The sequence below is a fragment of the Carassius gibelio genome, chromosome B25 (genome assembly GCF_023724105.1).
Source record: "Carassius gibelio isolate Cgi1373 ecotype wild population from Czech Republic chromosome B25, carGib1.2-hapl.c, whole genome shotgun sequence".
Lineage (NCBI taxonomy): Eukaryota > Metazoa > Chordata > Actinopteri > Cypriniformes > Cyprinidae > Carassius > Carassius gibelio.
In genome coordinates, this window is record NC_068420.1 from 104,534 (window position 1) to 122,751 (window position 18,218).

Sequence of the window (18,218 nt, forward strand, 5' to 3'; positions counted from 1 at the left end):
CTTGACAGGTCTGATTCGGAAGGGCATCCTGGACTGGAATGAGCCAACGTTGTAAAGTGTGAATGGAAAAAGTGAACCTATGCACTATGGCTAATTTTTAATAGTCAACTTGTCATCCAGAAGAGCATTTGACAAGTCAGTGGGTTAATGTTTACCTTATGTGAATGCCTCACCATGTGCCATGCAGCTTCAGCAGCCTTTATTGTTTTTGGCAAGAGGTGGTTGACCCAATATAGTTTGATCCACAAACAAATGACTACTATGAGCTGATTCCTTTAATGGCTTGTTTAAAAAGACTGATTCAAAACCGTCCAAAACACATCCTGTGTAACATGCAGCATTAGCAAATGTCTTTCATATCTCATAAAAACAACGGAAATACACCCAATTAAACAGAATCCATTTAAACGGAGTTTGATGCTCGTGAATAACAATCAAATCCTGATGCGATTTGCAAAAGCATGAATGTGGTTAAAGACGCACAGCAACACCAGCTGGGACTTAGCACAGAACAAGTGTAACTGAAATCACATGATCAACAACTAGTCAAAACCTATCCCGTGAATATAGTGGCAGAACTAATCGACTAGTCAGTGAGTGTGCAGGCGACTAAGCCGAACAATTGTTTTGTCTGTGTAGTACAGTGTGTACAGACAAAAGGGAAAAATGGAAGAGAGGGAGAGAGCTGAAGACACAGTGTGGAGGAGTCTATTATTAGTCTATGGCTCCAGCGGCAAAGTGAGGTCACATCAGAGCCCAGCTTTAGGCACGTGTGTGCTCTGTGTGTTTTTGATGTCACGCTCGAGCTACTCTACACAGCCAGAATGAGTGTGCTCAACAACAAAAAAAGAAAGAAAAAAAGAGAGGGGGAAAGAAAGGGCCAGAGAAAGAGACTTCCTGTAAACATGCAAGGCACACACAGTCTGTAGTGTGCCGTCTCGCAGCATTTCCTCAATCCGCTTGTAAAGCAGAAAGGGCAGCATTTTGCACAGAAGAATGAGGACATTCCCATATTTCTGATCAGAACAAAGCACACAGTAAATAAGAAAGGTTTTGAGACATGCCGGCCACACAAACAACACTTGTTGGGCTAAATATATTAAACGGTTTCAAATTTTTTTTGACCTGCAGCTGTAATAGTAATCATGTGCTATATTCGCTATAATTATTCAGTTGGGTTCAAAAATCTGAGACAAAAATCCTTATGTTTTGCATTTTTTTAACTGAATATATTCATATTATATATTTTTACTATTGTTATAAATTATTATATAATATATATTTAAATTTATTGAAATTACATTATATTTAATACAAATAGTTTATTTTTAATTATGCATTATAGTATCAGAATAGCAATAGTAACATGAATTTAAAAATTATTTAAATATAACATTTTTTTAACAAATCATAGTATCAGAAAAGCAATTTGAGAAAACACTTAAATTACATTCATTTAATAACTACATTTGTTATAAATATTTCAATGTAAATGAAAACAAAGTAAAAATTTCACATAAATGTAAAAATTATATTTAATATTAATTTATTTGCATAACAAATTATAGTATCATAATTTTTATAATTAACAACAATTAGCCATTTGAGAGTTAAGGAAAAAAAATACATAAATTAATAATTATATTTTATATAATTATATAGAATTTTTCATTACAAATTAAAGCATTAATATAGAAATTTGAGGGAAAACAATTGATACTGACAGCAATTTATTATTATTAATAAGTTCACAAACAAATAATGAATTTATTATTTTTTATTATATTCAATATACATTTATATTTCACTACAAATTATAAATTAGAATAGCAATTTGAGAAAAAAACAGTGGAAAATTAACCCAAATGTAATAAATTCTAACGATTTTGTCTTTTTCTTTCATTGTAGCATTCCAGATTTGTAATGTGGTCTCAGAATTTTAAACCCCACTGTATTAGAAAGTGAATGACAGAACTGGATAGAGTAGACAAAACCATTACAAAGTTACAAATACTGATAAATACAGATGAAGTGAGGAGCGATTATAAAAAATTCAAATAAAACATGACAGAGTGTCAGTGACTTGCATTGACAGCACACTGTTCAGTGAGGGCTCAACATTAGCTGGCCTATATCTCCCCCTAGTGCTTGGACTGAAACAGTTCTGATTACATTAATCAGTTCTTACCGCTGTGGAGAAAAGAACACGTCCCACTTCAACCACCTCTGGGTCACCAGACTGAGTATCAGCAACAATGGGATTAATCTAAGGAAATGAGAGTATTGACGTCAACAAGTGATTACCGCAAACATGAATGTAGTGTGCACGTCACATAGTGAATAAAAGTACTGGATTGATCTACAGCACTGATGCTGTACCGACCCCCGAGGGGAAAATCAGTACTGTTTGTGAAACACTTTTGAAGGATTGTAGTAGCAGTGCAGCGGTGTCCACTGACCTCTACTGTGCCATTCTGAGCATTGTGTGGGTGAGGTGCTCGAGGGTAAATGTCCGTCAGGTGTGGAGGTGGATCCGGAGTGACTCGTTTGCTGTGCCTGCTCAACAGATCTCTGTAATTCAGTGAATCGAAGTTGGTCTTCCACATCAGAACCTGAAACCCAGACCACAAGCATGTGACATCAGCCTGATAGCGATCGGAGGGTAAAACAATCATTAGGTCATGATTACCTGAGAATCAGCACCTCCTGAAGCAAACAGACCTCCGTCTCGAGAGAACGCCACAGCCAGCACTGGACCCTGAGAGCAAGGAGAAAAAGACACTTTAGGGCTTCTCCTATAAGGGTGGGATGTTTAATACAGGTCTATAACACAAAATATACATAAAACTGAAGGAATTGTTAACCAGAAATGAAAAGATGCTCTTATTCTAAAAAAAGGTCTGCTGTTATTTTTTCAGAAACACTTTAAAATAACATCCAGTTAGTTAATGTTAGTTACTTCTTCAACTAACCCACTGTAAACACATGAGCAATACATTTGTAACAGTATTTATTAATCTTGGCTAATGTTAGTTAATAAATATCACTAAAAGCTAACAGATACAACTTTTGATTTTAATATATCAGTAAATGTTGAATTTAATATTAAATTAATTTTAATTTTAATATTAAACTATGTAGAAAGTTGTCTTCAGCTTTACCATAGACAAGTATGAACATAAAAAAGCAAACATAACAGAGGAAAATTACCTGTCAAATTATATTATAAAAAAATTATGTGAGAAATATTTTTAATTAAAATAAAATTGGAAAAACAAAATTGTAATGTTTACTGTTTGGCAAGACCTCAATAAATAAATTCTCCTTTGTGTCCTACTGAAAAAGCAGAACGTTTCTTTAAAAAAAAGCATGAGGGTGGTGACAAGATTTTCATTTTTTTGGATGAATTCCTAATCGTTCAAGTTGGGAATGGGATTCAAATTCTTCACTATTAGCAAGAGAGCGACACCTTGTGGCCGTGAAGGGTGTAAATGAGCCTCCCCTCCAGCAGGTCTAAGATCTTCATTGTACTGTCACTTGAACCGCTGATCAGATAGTTTCCGGATGGATGAAAGGAAAAGCAGTTGACCCGTGCACTATGAACTGCAACACAAATGGAAGTTATATGCTTAAAACAAGTCCTTGACTCTATTAAAAATAAAATACCATGTATGATGTGGAAAACTCTGTTCTACTACCTCTGTAATGTTGTATTAATTTGTTTGTACGAATATCCCAGATTTTCAATGTGTTGTCCGCTCCTGATGATGCAATGCACGTGCCACTAGAATTGAAGTCCACAAACGTTGCTGACCTAAACAGACAATTTGAAATATCAGTTAACTTGAACCCAAAAAACAAAGATTCGGGAGAAAACAACACTGCTCAAGTACCCTTCGTAGTCTGTGAAAATGTTGATGCACTGACGCGAGGATGTATCCCAGAGGCGAACCGTCCTGTCATCACCACAGGAAGCAACAAGACGACCATCTGGAGAAAACCTGACAGGGACAGACCAAGTGACAGTCAGAGAAATCCAACTTTATGGAACAAACCAGAAAGGTTACACACATGGTCTCATACCTCGCACAGCGCACCCAGTTGGTGTGCCGGTTGAGAGAATAGAGGAATTTCTTCCTTTCAACACCCCACACTTTCACAGACTTGTCATCTGAAGCCGTGACCAGCCTTTGGCCATCGCTGGAGAACTGAACGCTTCGAACGCTCGCTGTGTGAGCTTTGAACACAGTCGACTCGCCCTTTCTGTAACACGAATTTAGTGTAACGCATTAAGATACAAATAATACTGAAACTAGAAAGCGGGCATCTGTTCTCACTCACATGCTGGGCGTCCACAGTCGAACTGTTTGATCTCTGGATGAAGATGCCACCAAGGAACCACTTGGAGAAAAATGGACACCTGTTATGATATCTGTGTGACCCACAAACCTGAATGCTCTGGCTTTAGGAGTGAGGTTCCAGATCATAAGGTTCTTGTCACAGGATCCAGTAGCTGCAAGAGAAGTTGCAAGTGGATAAATTGGAATGTTCTCAGATTAAAAAAAAAATAAAAAAAAGAAAGACATGACTTACCAAGCTGTTTATTATTGGGGCTGAAGTCGGCACAGGACACAACATCTTTGTGACCTTTAAAATGTCTTTCAAGCGTGGGATCTTCCTGGAAAAACAAAAACACATCAGAAAAATAAGGTGTAAAAATTAAGTCCAAAAATCGAACAGAATTAGAATTTCCTATTTAATTTTTTTGTTTATATACAAGTTTTCAGTGCAAATTTTTAGCATAATGTGATTGAATATACACATGTTATATTAAACACACACACACACACAGACATACATATATATCAATTTAAAACTCAAGGATAGATCAGTACCCATTGTTCGTGATCCAGTTACACTTCCAGAAGAATTAAGTGTCAGACTTTATATTTTTATAATTATAAATGATCTCTTTAGCATTTAAAGAGATATGCACCGAAACAAGTCTGTGTTGTTGAAACCAGTCGGGTGTTGTTTTACACGACCACTGAGGAACTTTAACCAAAGTCAGGCCAGACATTTTATACAAATTTGTGGAAAATGGGCATCTGATATCCCCTTTGAAGCACAGCCACCACAAAATCAGATTTACTGTGAGATCATTATCAAGGTTAAATACCTATTTTAAATCTAAACAAGAAATAGTTTAATAGCTATGATACGGTTTTTGAAATCAAACTCTGTGGTCAGCTATGACAGGAAACTCTTGAATCTCACAATGCCTTGGGAAAAAAACAGTTCATCTTAAAAAAATGAAGCATAGCTATTCATAAACTCATAAAGAAAATAAAAGTTATTGAATAAGGATGTTCTAAACTCCTGAAACATTGGTGTTCCTTTTTCTAGAGCAGTCACTGCAATTTATGAAAGAAATCAATTAAATCTGTATGTGTTAGTGTAAAAACATCAGATGTAACCCACTTTGGAGTCCTTTAAAATTCTGTAACTGTAATTTAATTAACCATACACATGATTACAATTGCTTTTATTTTGAAATTAAATTACGTAACCCCATCTCATCATCATGTCCAAAAAACATGGTAATACAATGGGATATTTTTCAAAAAATCATGGTATTAACGTGGTAACGTTACATGTCCAACAAACAATGTTAATACAAAACACCATGATGGTAGTAACGTTACCATGTCTAAAAATACGCTAATTTCACAGCACTTTTGTGTTAGTGATAGTTAATTGCATAGTTTTTGGTCAATTACTCAAGGTTAATTTCGAATTCGAACAAATATTACCAATAAATACACTTAAATATACAAACATAAACACGAAACTTTCCAGCACAGTTTGCACAAAGCTGACCAACAACTAAGTTAACTAAAATGCCCATATCCGCATTTTAACATGTTTCTGATAAGTCTTCTTACCATTACAGACGCCATTATTCTTGTAAAAGTCAAAAAAGTCTCTGAAATTGGTACAGTTTGGTCTTGGATTTCGAAGTAAATAAGTGAAACTGGTTCATGTTGAGCCACTTCCCAGATTGTCAAACAAGCCGCGTTTTACCCAGACCAAACAAATCACGCTCAGAATCATCGAGTCAGCGCCAGGCTAGAGAAGCAGAATATCGAGAAATTAACTCAAAAATCTTTCGTGTCTAACTATTTACATGTACGTTATACACCGCTGTTTTGGCTGTTAAAACACTAATTTAGACATATTAACGTCTGCGTTAATGTCAATGGAAGACGCAAGTGTAGCCCAACCTCACAGTGCAACAGAAGGCGTGTTGGGATTAAATCTAAAATTTGCAAGCTTGTCTTGCGAAGATTATACTATCTGTAGAGTCATAGAGTTGCATATCCCAGCCAAATATTACAAACAAATGTCTTCAGAAAAAATAAATGTAAAAAAAAAAACATATGGATAAGCAAAAGCTTGTAATAAATAAATACGGCCAACGGCTCTGTCACTGCAGAGTTGTATCCATGGGCATTGGAAATAACGCCGTTGCTTAGCAACAAACCAAGCGGTAAACTCGTAGACCTCAACCCTGAGATAGTAAGAAGGCAATCAATGATTGGATCCTCAAATCTACGGACCAATCCGCGAAGGCGTTGTTCAAACAGACGACGCTTTGAGTTTTGATCTTGCAAGCTATCGTTAGCCGCAGAAGCTCAGCTGCTTGAAGATGTCGGTGAAGCGGGGGATTGGCGACTCTGCGGTCAGTGGGTTTATTTTTATGCAAAGTGCAATATGAACAGTTTGTAATATTTTAACAGCTAGTCCAGGTATGTTTGACATGGAGAGCTGCGGTTTAATGGGAATGTGACACCGGTGTTGATCCTCTGTTGCCATCACATACATAACGTTACCTACTCTGTCTATCCATCAACACCAGTTTACTGCTGATGCTTTCATCTTGTATTCATTTGTAACAATGCCTATCAATAAATTAACCTTCTGTCTAATCTAATGGATGTTATTAGAGCTTAAAGTGGCTTTCATGAACACTGATGCTCTATTAAACTCAGTGTTATTTTCATTGAAATCATTCCGTTACATTGATCCCCATAACAAAAGAGACAAAACACTCATTATTTCATTTACCACTAAGTTAAGTTTTATAATAATGATCATATTTATACGATGCATTTATCCGTCAAATGTTTTCTTGAAATGGATGCTTCTTTCCCCCCAGTATTTAAAGAAGAGGATTCCACAGAATCCAAAATATCAACATGTAAAAACACGACTTGATACAGGTATTGACTTTTTATCAAATCGTAAACATTTTTGAATATCTTTTGCGTATACGATAAAAAAAAAAAGTATATGGTGTTTAACCCAGTTTATTTTTTAGGCTCCAGCCTGACAAAGTACATGGAGAGACTAGAGGAGGCAAGGAAAAGTAAGTTATACATGAAATAATTATACATATTGTAGTGGAGAAATATATTTGATACATAGAAATGTCATGGTACATTTACATGGAAGTAGCCTAAAGGGTGATTCTAACTAACACACCACAATGGTGTATTTATTTACATTTAAAAAGTAATTACAACACTGCAGAATGTGTGAACAGGCACTTAATGACTTGTTTAAGCTATGAGTCTCCAGATACGCTTGTCCTACTGATATTTTCTTACTTGATAAGGAGAGAAAGTCTCCTTTGTCCACATTAGTCATCTTGTTACAGGTTCCTTGTGATTTCTCAAGGATAAACAATCCTTCCTTCTTTTGGATACGTGAGCAGATGATGGTGATTGTACTGTAGATCACAGTAATTCCTCTGTTGAGACTGTCTGTAGTGAAACTGAGATACATAACCTCATCCAGCGGTGTCACTTGGCATCTTTCGGTGGGTTCGGTGGTGAGGCTGGACTATGGAGTTCTTGCCAATGATATAAAGAGATGTTGGCAGAGCTGGTCTCAGTTTGTAGAGGCAATTGGTGTGTTAAAATCAAGTTTAGTTGGTATTAAAATGGAGTTTGATATATTGGGAGTGAAGTTAAATGATTTCTCTTTGAATGAAGATGAAGAGAAAAATGGTAACACTCAGGATCCAGGTAAAATGCATCAAGATTGTTGCTAAATTGTGTACAACAGTTTTAAATAATTTGAAATGCATTCTTATGCGATTTTTGTTTTCCAGACTACAGATATAGGAAGGACGAGCTGTTTAAAAGACTGAAAGTGACTACATTTGCACAGCTGGTATGTGAATAATACATTAAATAGAGCATAATGTTTTCTTTCTAAAATGTAAAATTACTGTTTTCTTGAATGCTCATTTGCCGCTCAAGAAACATCACTTATGATCAATGCTTAATATTTTTGTGGAAAAGTTACATTTCATTCACTTAAAATTATTTTTGGAACATTATAAATGCCTTTTCTTTGTCAATATGTAATAAAAGTCTTAATTACTTTAACTAAAAATCTTTGTCCACAAACTTATGAACAGTTTTGTATTTTAATATACCTTTTTTTTTTCAGGTAATCCAAGTTGCTTCAGTGTCAGATCAGAATGACAACATTAAAGATGAAATGGTGGGATTAGAAGGTAAGATTTTCATTTCTCTTTTATGTTGCTCTGTTTTTCTATAAGTAGTTTTGCTCACATCAGTTTATTATATTATATATTAATGCTTTTGTGAACAAACAAAAAGTTTTGGAGAAAGCAATCATTTTTCAAGTAGGAGCAAAGTTTCTTGGTGTAATGGAATACTTTAGTGAGAGAAAGCTAAATTTGTGTGAGCAGATAAAGGTCATCTGGCGAACACAAAAGTTTAAAAGTTTGCAAATGAACTAAAAATGTATTTGTGAAATAAAGTAGTTTTGACCGCAATGGGTTGGTGGAAAATTATAGTGCTTTTTTTCCCCTTTGTGGCTCCATACTTCAGCAAATGCATAGAAACTCCCTGAAAATCATTTGTGGTTGTTTTCATTTTTTTGTATGTGATTTCAGATGATGTTTCAATATTCTCTGCATCACCGGGCCTCGACCGTCTCTCTGATCAGATGAATGGCTCCCGCCAGCCGACGCTTCTTCTCCCACTGAGTATCAACAATGATGAATCCGGCGACACTGCATTTTCTCCTAGATCTACACTCCAAAGGTAGCCGGATCACCTTTGTGTTTGTAAAAGGCACATAAAGCTATCTCTTGAATTCACCAGCCACATCAGAATATCATTTTATGCATCTAACTGATGCCCCCTCTAACATTTCCTCTATTGTGCGCTCACAAGAGCTCTGATTGGCCGGGCTGCTTTCTCATGGCCTCAAGCTCCATTGAGCTTGTTTAGGGGCAGTCAGTGCAATCAGACTCTGTCCTCAGAGACCCTGTGGGGGGATACAATGAGATCTAGCCTGTAACCGTGAGAAGCCCTGACTGTCCTCACTCGGTGTAACTGAGAATCTCTTGGCTCATTCATAGTGTCATCAGTGGCGTGGGAGAAATGGATCTGGACAAGAACGGACAGAAGAGCATCCAAAACTCTCCAGTGCCTACCTCCAACATCCCAGAGTGCCCTTATCCTGACTGCCCTTATCTGTTGCTGGATGTGCGGGACAGAGAACAGTATGACCAGTGCCATATTACCAGTGGTAGGAAACTTACCCTTGAAACCGTATTTTGCTGAAAGAATAAAATACATTAAAAGCATTAATATGAATGTTTTCTGTGAATAATTTTATCTGTTGTTTGCTTACAGCATATAGTTACCCCATTGCGACCTTATCAAGGACAATGAACCCATACACGAAAGAAGTTCTCGATTATGTATCCTTTTCTTCCTGAAATGTGAACCTGACAATGTTTTTTCTCTATTGAATCATATCGCAGACCTGTACTACACATGTAATAAACTTTAGCATAATAAATAAGTAAAAAAATATTTATTGTACATGTATGAACTTTTATTATTTGTATTTATTATTATTATACACATGTATTATGAATGATCATATATTTTTATATATATATATATATATATATATATATATATATATATATATATATATATATATATATATATATATATATATAAATATTGATCATATATGAATAAATAAAATATTTATTGTGCATTCATTAATAGATATGATGGGAACAGTCTCTTGAAATTGTAAAATTTTTGAAAAAAGTTTGAAAAAAGTAACCCTGTTATTGTGTTTTAATGATGTGATTAATGATTTATCATTCAGTTTCTTGTGTACTCATGCCCATTGCTAGTGTTAAAATCTTTTACAACTATGCAGAAAAATGCTTCAGGGAAGATCATAATCCTGTATGATGAGGATGAGAGGATAGCAAGTCAAGCCGCCACCACCATGTGTGAGAGAGGCTTCGAGAATCTCTTCATGTTGTCAGGGGGTGAGTGGAGAAGAGAGCAAGAGGTTAATATTAAAACTGTAAAAGGATTTATCGCACCCAAAAAAAATCTCTCTCTCAACTGATCGAGATCAATCGATCAGTTTTATATATATATATATATATATATATATATATATATATATATATATATATATATATTATAAAGAATATATATATATATTCTTTATTATATATATATATATATATTTTTTATAATATATGTATTTGTGCTGTGTATATTTATTATGGATATATATATAAATACGCTTGCATGTATATATTTAAAAAAGTATGCTTATATATTAAATACATTTATTTATAATGTAAATTATATGAATGTAAATACATGTAAAATTTTCTAAATATATACTGTAATGTGTGTGTATTTATATAAACATAATAAATTTACACAGAACACACACATATTTTATACAAACAAAAACTTTTGTTTTGTATGTGATTAATCATGTAACAGCAGTAAAATGTATTAATAAATAGATAATTGAAGTCTCAGGGATCTCCAACACATACATGTACTTTATCCTGTCAGTATGATGTATTTAATGCCACTTATTCATTAACTTCTTTTTTCTTTTCTCAAAAAGGTTTAAAAGTGGTTGCTCAGAAGTTCCCTGAGGGAATGACAACTGGCTCCATTCCCATCTCCTGTCTGCCGTCACCCTCTGGACCTGGAGGTCGTAAGCGATCGGTTCCACAGCAGACGTCACAGCCGGCAGAAAAAAAGTGGCGGTTCACCTCAGAAGACCTCAGCAAAATCCAGCATTACCTAGAAGAAGTGTACATACCCAGTGAGCCCAGCAGTGAGTCATCATTTCAAATCTGATCAAGCAATTTTCACTGCATTACGAACAGTTTACCAATAGATGTTAACACTGCCATCTCAGCATGCTTCTTTGAGCCACACTTACAAACAATATATGTAATATATGTTTATCTTATGCTCATCAGGGCAGCATATATGTGACAGTAATATTGGGAAAAAATATTGTAGTTTAAAAGAACTGTTTTCTGTTTGAATGCATTTTAAAAGGTAGTTTATTTCTATGATGGCAAAGCTGAATTTTCAGCAGCAGCCATAACAGTCTTTAGTGTCACATGGTCTTTCAGAAATCATTCCAATAAGCTGATTTCCTGCCATAATTATTATTATTTTCAAATAACATTAATGCTCAGTTTTTAATAATGTGTATATTTTTTCTGTTTACTAATGTGATTGTGACCCCCCCCCCCCCCATTCTAGGTCGTCTAAGCAGCAGAATGTCCACTAGCAGCGCTCGCTCTAAAGCATCTACAGCTCGGAGCAGTCGACAAGGATCGTCCGTAGCAGGATCAGAAAGTGCTCGTTCACGGAGTAGTCAACCTTGGAAATAATCCTCAGCTTCACCTTCGTCAGTGTCATCTTCTCTCTAATGCAAATAAAGCCTTTATATTTTCCTTTCGCAAGATTCCTGTGAACATGGACACTTCTAAACTACTGTGTGTTTGTTTTTTAAGTTCACTCTTATTATGACACATGCACGTTCTCAGAACTACATTGGGAGAAACTGAACGTTTCTTGATTCTGGTACCACACACAAATGGCACTGTTTTAATATCATTTCAGTTTATTCACAAATCTTTGCGCTGCAGTCTCCAAATCCAAACTGCATGTGTAAGATCTAAATCTGTTTCGGGTTTTACCATTGTACATTTTTTGGCATAATTGGCCATTAATACTATAAGATGTCTAGGGTTAACACCTTATCCCTTTTAATGCATATGTAGGTTCTTCTATATGTTATGTAAGTAACAAGCAGGTCTTAGTGGAAGGACTCAACTTTTTTTGCTTTAACTGTGCTACGACATGATGTGTTCATTGAGCATGCTTTATGTTTACTTGCGCAGTAGTATGCTGCAGTGCTTTAGAAATATTTTAGATGTGCTGATCTTGCCTTAAAGCCAGAGCTTCTCTGTTTGTTCAGTGCATTTATTTTTATGGTTAATGCTTTCCGAGCCGGTGCGGAATTTTCTTTCATAATCGGCATCTACTGAACTGTGATTTGAATGTTATGAACTGTGCTATTGCGTGAATTAATGAAGATCAATGAAGCTTTGTCTGTTGCAGAGCCTGATGAAGGAACTTTTTCTGAAAAAAAAATGCTTTTTTTCAGTCATTGTATATGTATGTGTACATGAAGTGGTAGAAAGTGCTTGGTTGTCTGTGTTTGTGTCCTTATTGACCGAAATCAGTTATCCCTCTTCTGTCATAGACTTTGTTTTATTGACCAATTAAGTAATTTAATTTAATCTATAAAATGAAAACTACCTGGTTTGTTACTTTGTATTAAAGGCTGAATAAAAGTCAATTTTATATTCTGTAGACCCAAGTGATACCTAGCCTACATGCTTTTTTTAAGAATAGCCTATTTCCCATGTATGTGCTGCGCGACATGTATAATTTTTGACAGGAATTAAATAAACTGTGAGGGAAAGAAGTACAGTTCACAATTGATTTTACAGATGTTTAACAGCAAACCACTTATTCAGCTGGCTTTAGTCATCAGATTTTTTTTCTTCAAAACTGATCATAGCTTTTTGAAATTGATTACAAAAAGCTAGGTTGGTCGACTTTGAATCCGAAAAGAAAGATTTCCTGTTGAGTAACTGCTTGTTGGTCAAACTAATTCTTAAAACACTTTACAGTGGCTATGTTAATGCAACCTTCAGACATAAGGACTTTCTGGAATACTTGACTTTGATCGGTCAGTTGCGCTTTTCATTGATAGGACTGAATTTAAAATTCAGTGCTGTGACTTCAGTGCTGTGACTGAAGTGAAAATAGCCTCAGAGGATTCTAATAATTAACAGTGTTCGTCATTGCTAAACCTTGTGTTTTGCACATTGTATGGAAATATTTGGAGCAGAAACTTTAAGAGGAAATACAGGTACAATTATAAAAAATACTTTTTACTCAAATCAATGTTTCAAGACAATGTCTGCCTATTCATTAATTAGTCAAGAGGCACTGCATTAAGATGGATATTCTACAATCTGACAGTCATTATTGCAATTATTGACTCGCTCACCATACACTATCTGACACTTATGCAGCATTGATTAAGTGTCTTTTATTAGCACTCTTTTAGGAAGCTTGGCTCAGAAGCATTGTTATATGTTTAATATGGATTATTTTTGGTGTGCTCCATGATGATCATCAGGGCCAGCCAGGTCTCCTCAGCAGTGGGGAGGATCTGATCGGCAGGCAGGAGGAAACCATAGCGGCCAGTGTCTCTCAGCTCAAAGGTGTAGGAGTACTTGATGCCCTGTTCATAGGTCCAGTCAACAGTGATTCCATCAGCTTGGTCTGAGAGCAGAGAGATTGTAATGAGATTATCATCAATATTAGTCATTCTGAAACACACTATAATATTGACAAAAAAACCTTAGGTTAATTGTAAATGTACTCACAGATGGTAGTAATGACGCTGCCATATGTGTAGGCAGTGTTATGTAAGGACTGGAGTTCAGAGATGGCCTTTCTGGCGAGTTCATGCTGAAGAGACAATAAAGAATTATCATATTTGAACAAATCTATCATGTTAACAGTTTCCAGATCCATACCAGTTCAGCCTGGTCCTTTGCAGGAGTTCTTGTGTATCCATATGGATAGAGGAGCATCTGGGAATAGCTGTGGATGGACAAAAAGGCCTTTAGTTTGCCATGAGATGTTACAAAGTCCACAATGGCCTTGACCTCAGGCTCAGAATGAACGCTGGGACCATGGTAGGTTTGAGAGCACGGGTTGCTGCTGGCACCAGGCCCTGTAGATGAAAGATAAGATTACATATCATTGGGATGTACAGTATAAATACATCAGAACCACAATATCCCAAACTAAACTACACCTCACCTCCAAAGCCAACTTCCCAGTTCCTGTTGGGGTCAACGCCAACACAGCTGGAGCCCGGGTTTGGCTTTCTGGTTTTACGCCACATGCGGTCCTTAACAAGCCAACCAACCAATTGGATTACACAAGAAAAAGGGCAAATTTTATTACAACTGAGATTAGCTTTCGATGTAAAGTCTTTCAGGCATCAGACTCACATTGCTGTGGGTGTATACGAAACCATCAGGATTGGCGATGATCTCCAAGAAGATATCATAGTTGTTAAGGATGTCAGTGAGGACGGGGTCACGTCCATAATCGGTCACGATCTATGAAATGGAAAACACATGTGGGAAAGTCGTTGACCAATAGTTTTGTGGTAGTAGATTGAGTAGATTGTGTTTTGTCATTTCAGGTGACCTTTTTGGCAGACCAGATTGCGGTGGCCGTTGTAATCCATTCTCTGGAGTGGATGCCAGTGTCGATCCAGATACCTGGACGGTTCGCTCCAGTGCTGAACTGAATGCAGGATATAAGTCATATTGAACTAGTGGAAATATTCATTTAATCTGACCTTTAAATTGCATACATTTTTAATGTATAGGTTCTTTACTGCCACTGATAGTTCCATGATGAACTTTGAACATTCATGGAACCTGTACAAATCCTCGTTTTGTACTTCTAATATGTGTCTTGTGTTTTGTTTAGCTCTCTCCTCTGTGCTTTTGCATTCGTCACTTCTGCATTCATCACCACATTCGCTTAGCTGAAATGCTACTCTCTCATGAACTTGCATACAGCAGTTAGTAGAAGCTAGAGATTACAGTTTATAAAGTTTTAAATATGGATATTTGTCTTACACAAGGCCTTTATTAACCCCCCAGAGCCATGTGAAGCACTTTTTATGATGGATGGATTAACTTTACTGGACTTCAAAATCTCAACAGCCATTCACTACCATTATAAAACCTAGGGTAATTAAAATTTTGGGTTGAACTTTCTTTTACATTTATTAGAATCATGGCATAATCACAATATTTATCGCATAATGAAACACACATAGTTTATGGACTCACCAAAGATTTGGTGTTTTTTGATAAACTATTATCAGTATATGATTTGGGCAGCACTAATATGCAAATTAGTATGCAAATTTGGTTTTAAGAATTAATTTCCACTAACACTGAAGTATAATTAATGGCCAAAAATAAAAAATAGTTTCCTAATAGTAAACTAAGCATGCTTAAAAGATACCTTAAAACTGCTATTGATCATGTGTCGTGACCTACCTTCAGGACGTCCAAGGAGCGGCCCTCGTAGCTCTTACCAATCTCAATTTTGCTGACCAGATTACTGTTCTCTGCCACGAGCATGTCCATGAAAGAATTAACCTGAGAGAAACATGGTGAAGATCAAATGATTGAGAATGGTTGGAGAGCTGTGTTGGTTTATAAACAACACACTGAACTCCAGTCAGAAACACATTTGATGCAAACAATTTTAAAGCACAATAAGACGCATTTTATTTTAAAAGGCTGATGTTAAAAGTTCAATGTCTCGTACTGATACTGAATTAAAGTTGCACCACTCACAGAGTTCAGATCATGGTAGGTGGTGTAGACAAAGTCATCGGTGCTTCTTGGAAAGGAACGATATTTCACCATCTCACGTTCCTCATCATCCAGCAAAGCCTTATAGTACAGAAAGCCATAAAATAAATATTAACATTTTGTAATTATTCCTGATAAATATTTATTTAGTGCTATATGCAACTAAACTAATTATTTTCATGTTTTTTTATATATATAGTCTCACCTGGACATTCTCAATCATGACGTAATACGGGATCTGATGGTATGCCAGGAATGCCCTGACTCCCTGTAGGCTGTGAAACGGGACATGAACATCCACAGGCAGAGACACGCGAGAGGGTGGCATCCAGAAGTCCAGCTGAACACAGAGCAAAATATAAGATATATTATATTATATATCATAATATGAACTGTATATATATATATATATATATATATATATATATATATATATATATATATATATATATATATATATATATATATATATATATATATATATATACAATCCCAACAAATCTGTAACACTGATGATCTGAAACATGATCAATGGGCTTTACTCCGAGAATCTCTTCAGGGAGTTCCTTCAGGAGAGCGATCTGCTCCGCATTTTGTGCTGTGATCCGAAGAACCTGGTCTCTGTAGAGACATTATTACTTGGTGATAATATTCTAAATATTGTTAATCTGAAATGCATGCTTTATATATCACAAAGAATAATTACCAAATTAAGATGCCAGTTTGTTGTCAGTTGTTAGTATATAATAAGACATATGTAACATCCAACATGTGTTTATATGTGAATCTGAGAATTTGAATGCAAAAAAAGTATGAGATATAGAGATGTAAGATTTGTGAACTCACCCCTCAAAAGTCAACTTGCCAAACACAGCCACAAAAAGAGCGGTTAGAACCAGTAACCCCCTCATCTTGCTGCTTGAAGTAGAGTTTCTCACCGCTAGCGACCACTTTTATATACTAACATGGTGATTATGACTGAGCTAATAGGGCACGGGTCACACAAACCTGCTGCTTTGGTTCTCATAACCTTAAAAATAACTGATGATAAAATTTAAGGGATGAGAACATTGCATCTGTTCTCTCCTCTGTTACTTAATATAGCCACTCAGCGTTTAATGAGAAGAAAACAAGTTGCATAATTCTCTGTCAAATGAGGAACTAAACTGGCAATTCAGTCAACCACAGTCACAACAACTCATAATATTTTTGATGTTGTCTTTTATGCAAACATGCTGATTTGTTTTCTATAATGTTCTTCTGATGTTTGCGGACATTGCTGATGTAATTTTTTGTAGAAATTACATGAGTGACTTGATCTTGATAATTTTGGAAGCATCAGTCAGAATGAGTTTAAAATTATTAACAAATCAGTTATGTTTGCACACCATGTCATCATTTCCAGTGGAAGCACTTATGAATTTATAGCTGCCATGGAGTTACATTATGGCTGGATTATAATTACATTTATATTATTTGCAGTAACTTTTTTTTATTTGACAAATCTGAAAAGCTGAATCATTAAGAGCAACAATATGACAATAAAGTTTTGAAATGATTTTCCTTGAATTTCACTTACAATGTAATAGTTTTTTTCATATTTTTTTTTATCTCTTATTTATCATCATAATTTATTTAGTTCTTTTTTCTTTTTTTTTTGCAGGTGTGCAAAAAACACCTTCTTTGCATGTGAAATGATCTATCAATCAGTAACAGCCTCTCATGCTCATACAGTATGGTTAAATACTCAACATACTTTTGCTGTAGCAACATATTCAGGAATGTGAAGACTTAACTGATCAGGCTCCTGTTGAAAAGAAACTTTTCAGGCTTTCAGATCTTTTGGAAGAGTGTGTGAATGTAAAGAGGAGTAAAAGCTCAATGCTTTTTTATGCCTATACCGTAGCACTAGTTTTTCTAATGTTGAAGAGTAAAAAAAATCTGTCCTGCTTTCTGTTCATTACATAATACATTTCCACATTACATTGCATAAGTACATGTTAAATGGGCCAACTTTCTAATCACCGAATAGGTGACAGATATGTAAATATGGACGGGTTTGGGTGATGTCGCAATATTATGTGAGTACAGAGTTATTTTTACCGTTAAATGTATAGAGTTAGAATTGTGCAATATAGATGCCCTTTTTGTACTGGTGAGGAAGTTTTAAGCTCTTTCACTTCAAAACTGTTATAAAATTTAATAAAATTGATGCATTGGTAATTATTTTAGTAATATGGCCAATAACTGATAAATGGTCGATATCAAAATTATATCTTGTTTCTAAATACTGTAAATGAAAAAATATATAACACTAGAA

The 18,218-nt window shown here is 35.4% G+C and overlaps 3 protein-coding genes across 3 annotated transcripts; 1 reads left to right on the top strand and 2 right to left on the bottom strand.

Annotated features, from left to right (window-relative positions):
- Positions 1 to 257: 257 nt before the first annotated feature.
- LOC128014221 (POC1 centriolar protein homolog B-like) lies at positions 258 to 6,488 on the bottom strand. The gene is made up of 11 exons (XM_052597609.1): positions 5,946 to 6,488; positions 4,594 to 4,678; positions 4,342 to 4,513; positions 4,084 to 4,263; positions 3,894 to 4,001; positions 3,699 to 3,814; positions 3,470 to 3,603; positions 2,690 to 2,758; positions 2,460 to 2,612; positions 2,189 to 2,266; positions 258 to 1,016 (listed from the first exon to the last, which is right to left on the bottom strand). Exons 1-11 carry the CDS (start codon positions 5,958 to 5,960, stop codon positions 807 to 809), a joined length of 1,320 nt encoding a protein of 439 aa, XP_052453569.1. The 5' UTR covers positions 5,961 to 6,488; the 3' UTR covers positions 258 to 806.
- Positions 6,489 to 6,586: 98 nt separating this feature from the next.
- On the top strand, positions 6,587 to 12,897 carry LOC128014223 (centrosomal protein of 41 kDa). Its single transcript, XM_052597612.1, has 11 exons — positions 6,587 to 6,742; positions 7,220 to 7,283; positions 7,382 to 7,429; positions 8,177 to 8,238; positions 8,521 to 8,587; positions 8,993 to 9,143; positions 9,464 to 9,633; positions 9,741 to 9,808; positions 10,288 to 10,402; positions 11,008 to 11,223; positions 11,664 to 12,897. The coding sequence occupies exons 1-11, from the start codon at positions 6,710 to 6,712 to the stop codon at positions 11,792 to 11,794; spliced, it is 1,125 nt and encodes a 374-aa protein (XP_052453572.1). The 5' UTR covers positions 6,587 to 6,709; the 3' UTR covers positions 11,795 to 12,897.
- A 618-nt stretch (positions 12,898 to 13,515) lies between these two features.
- On the bottom strand, positions 13,516 to 16,886 carry LOC128014222 (carboxypeptidase A1). The gene is made up of 11 exons (XM_052597611.1): positions 16,745 to 16,886; positions 16,441 to 16,519; positions 16,104 to 16,238; positions 15,881 to 15,979; positions 15,578 to 15,679; positions 14,709 to 14,807; positions 14,507 to 14,617; positions 14,313 to 14,403; positions 14,024 to 14,223; positions 13,871 to 13,955; positions 13,516 to 13,766 (listed from the first exon to the last, which is right to left on the bottom strand). Exons 1-11 carry the CDS (start codon positions 16,807 to 16,809, stop codon positions 13,579 to 13,581), a joined length of 1,254 nt encoding a protein of 417 aa, XP_052453571.1. The 5' UTR covers positions 16,810 to 16,886; the 3' UTR covers positions 13,516 to 13,578.
- Positions 16,887 to 18,218: the final 1,332 nt, after the last annotated feature.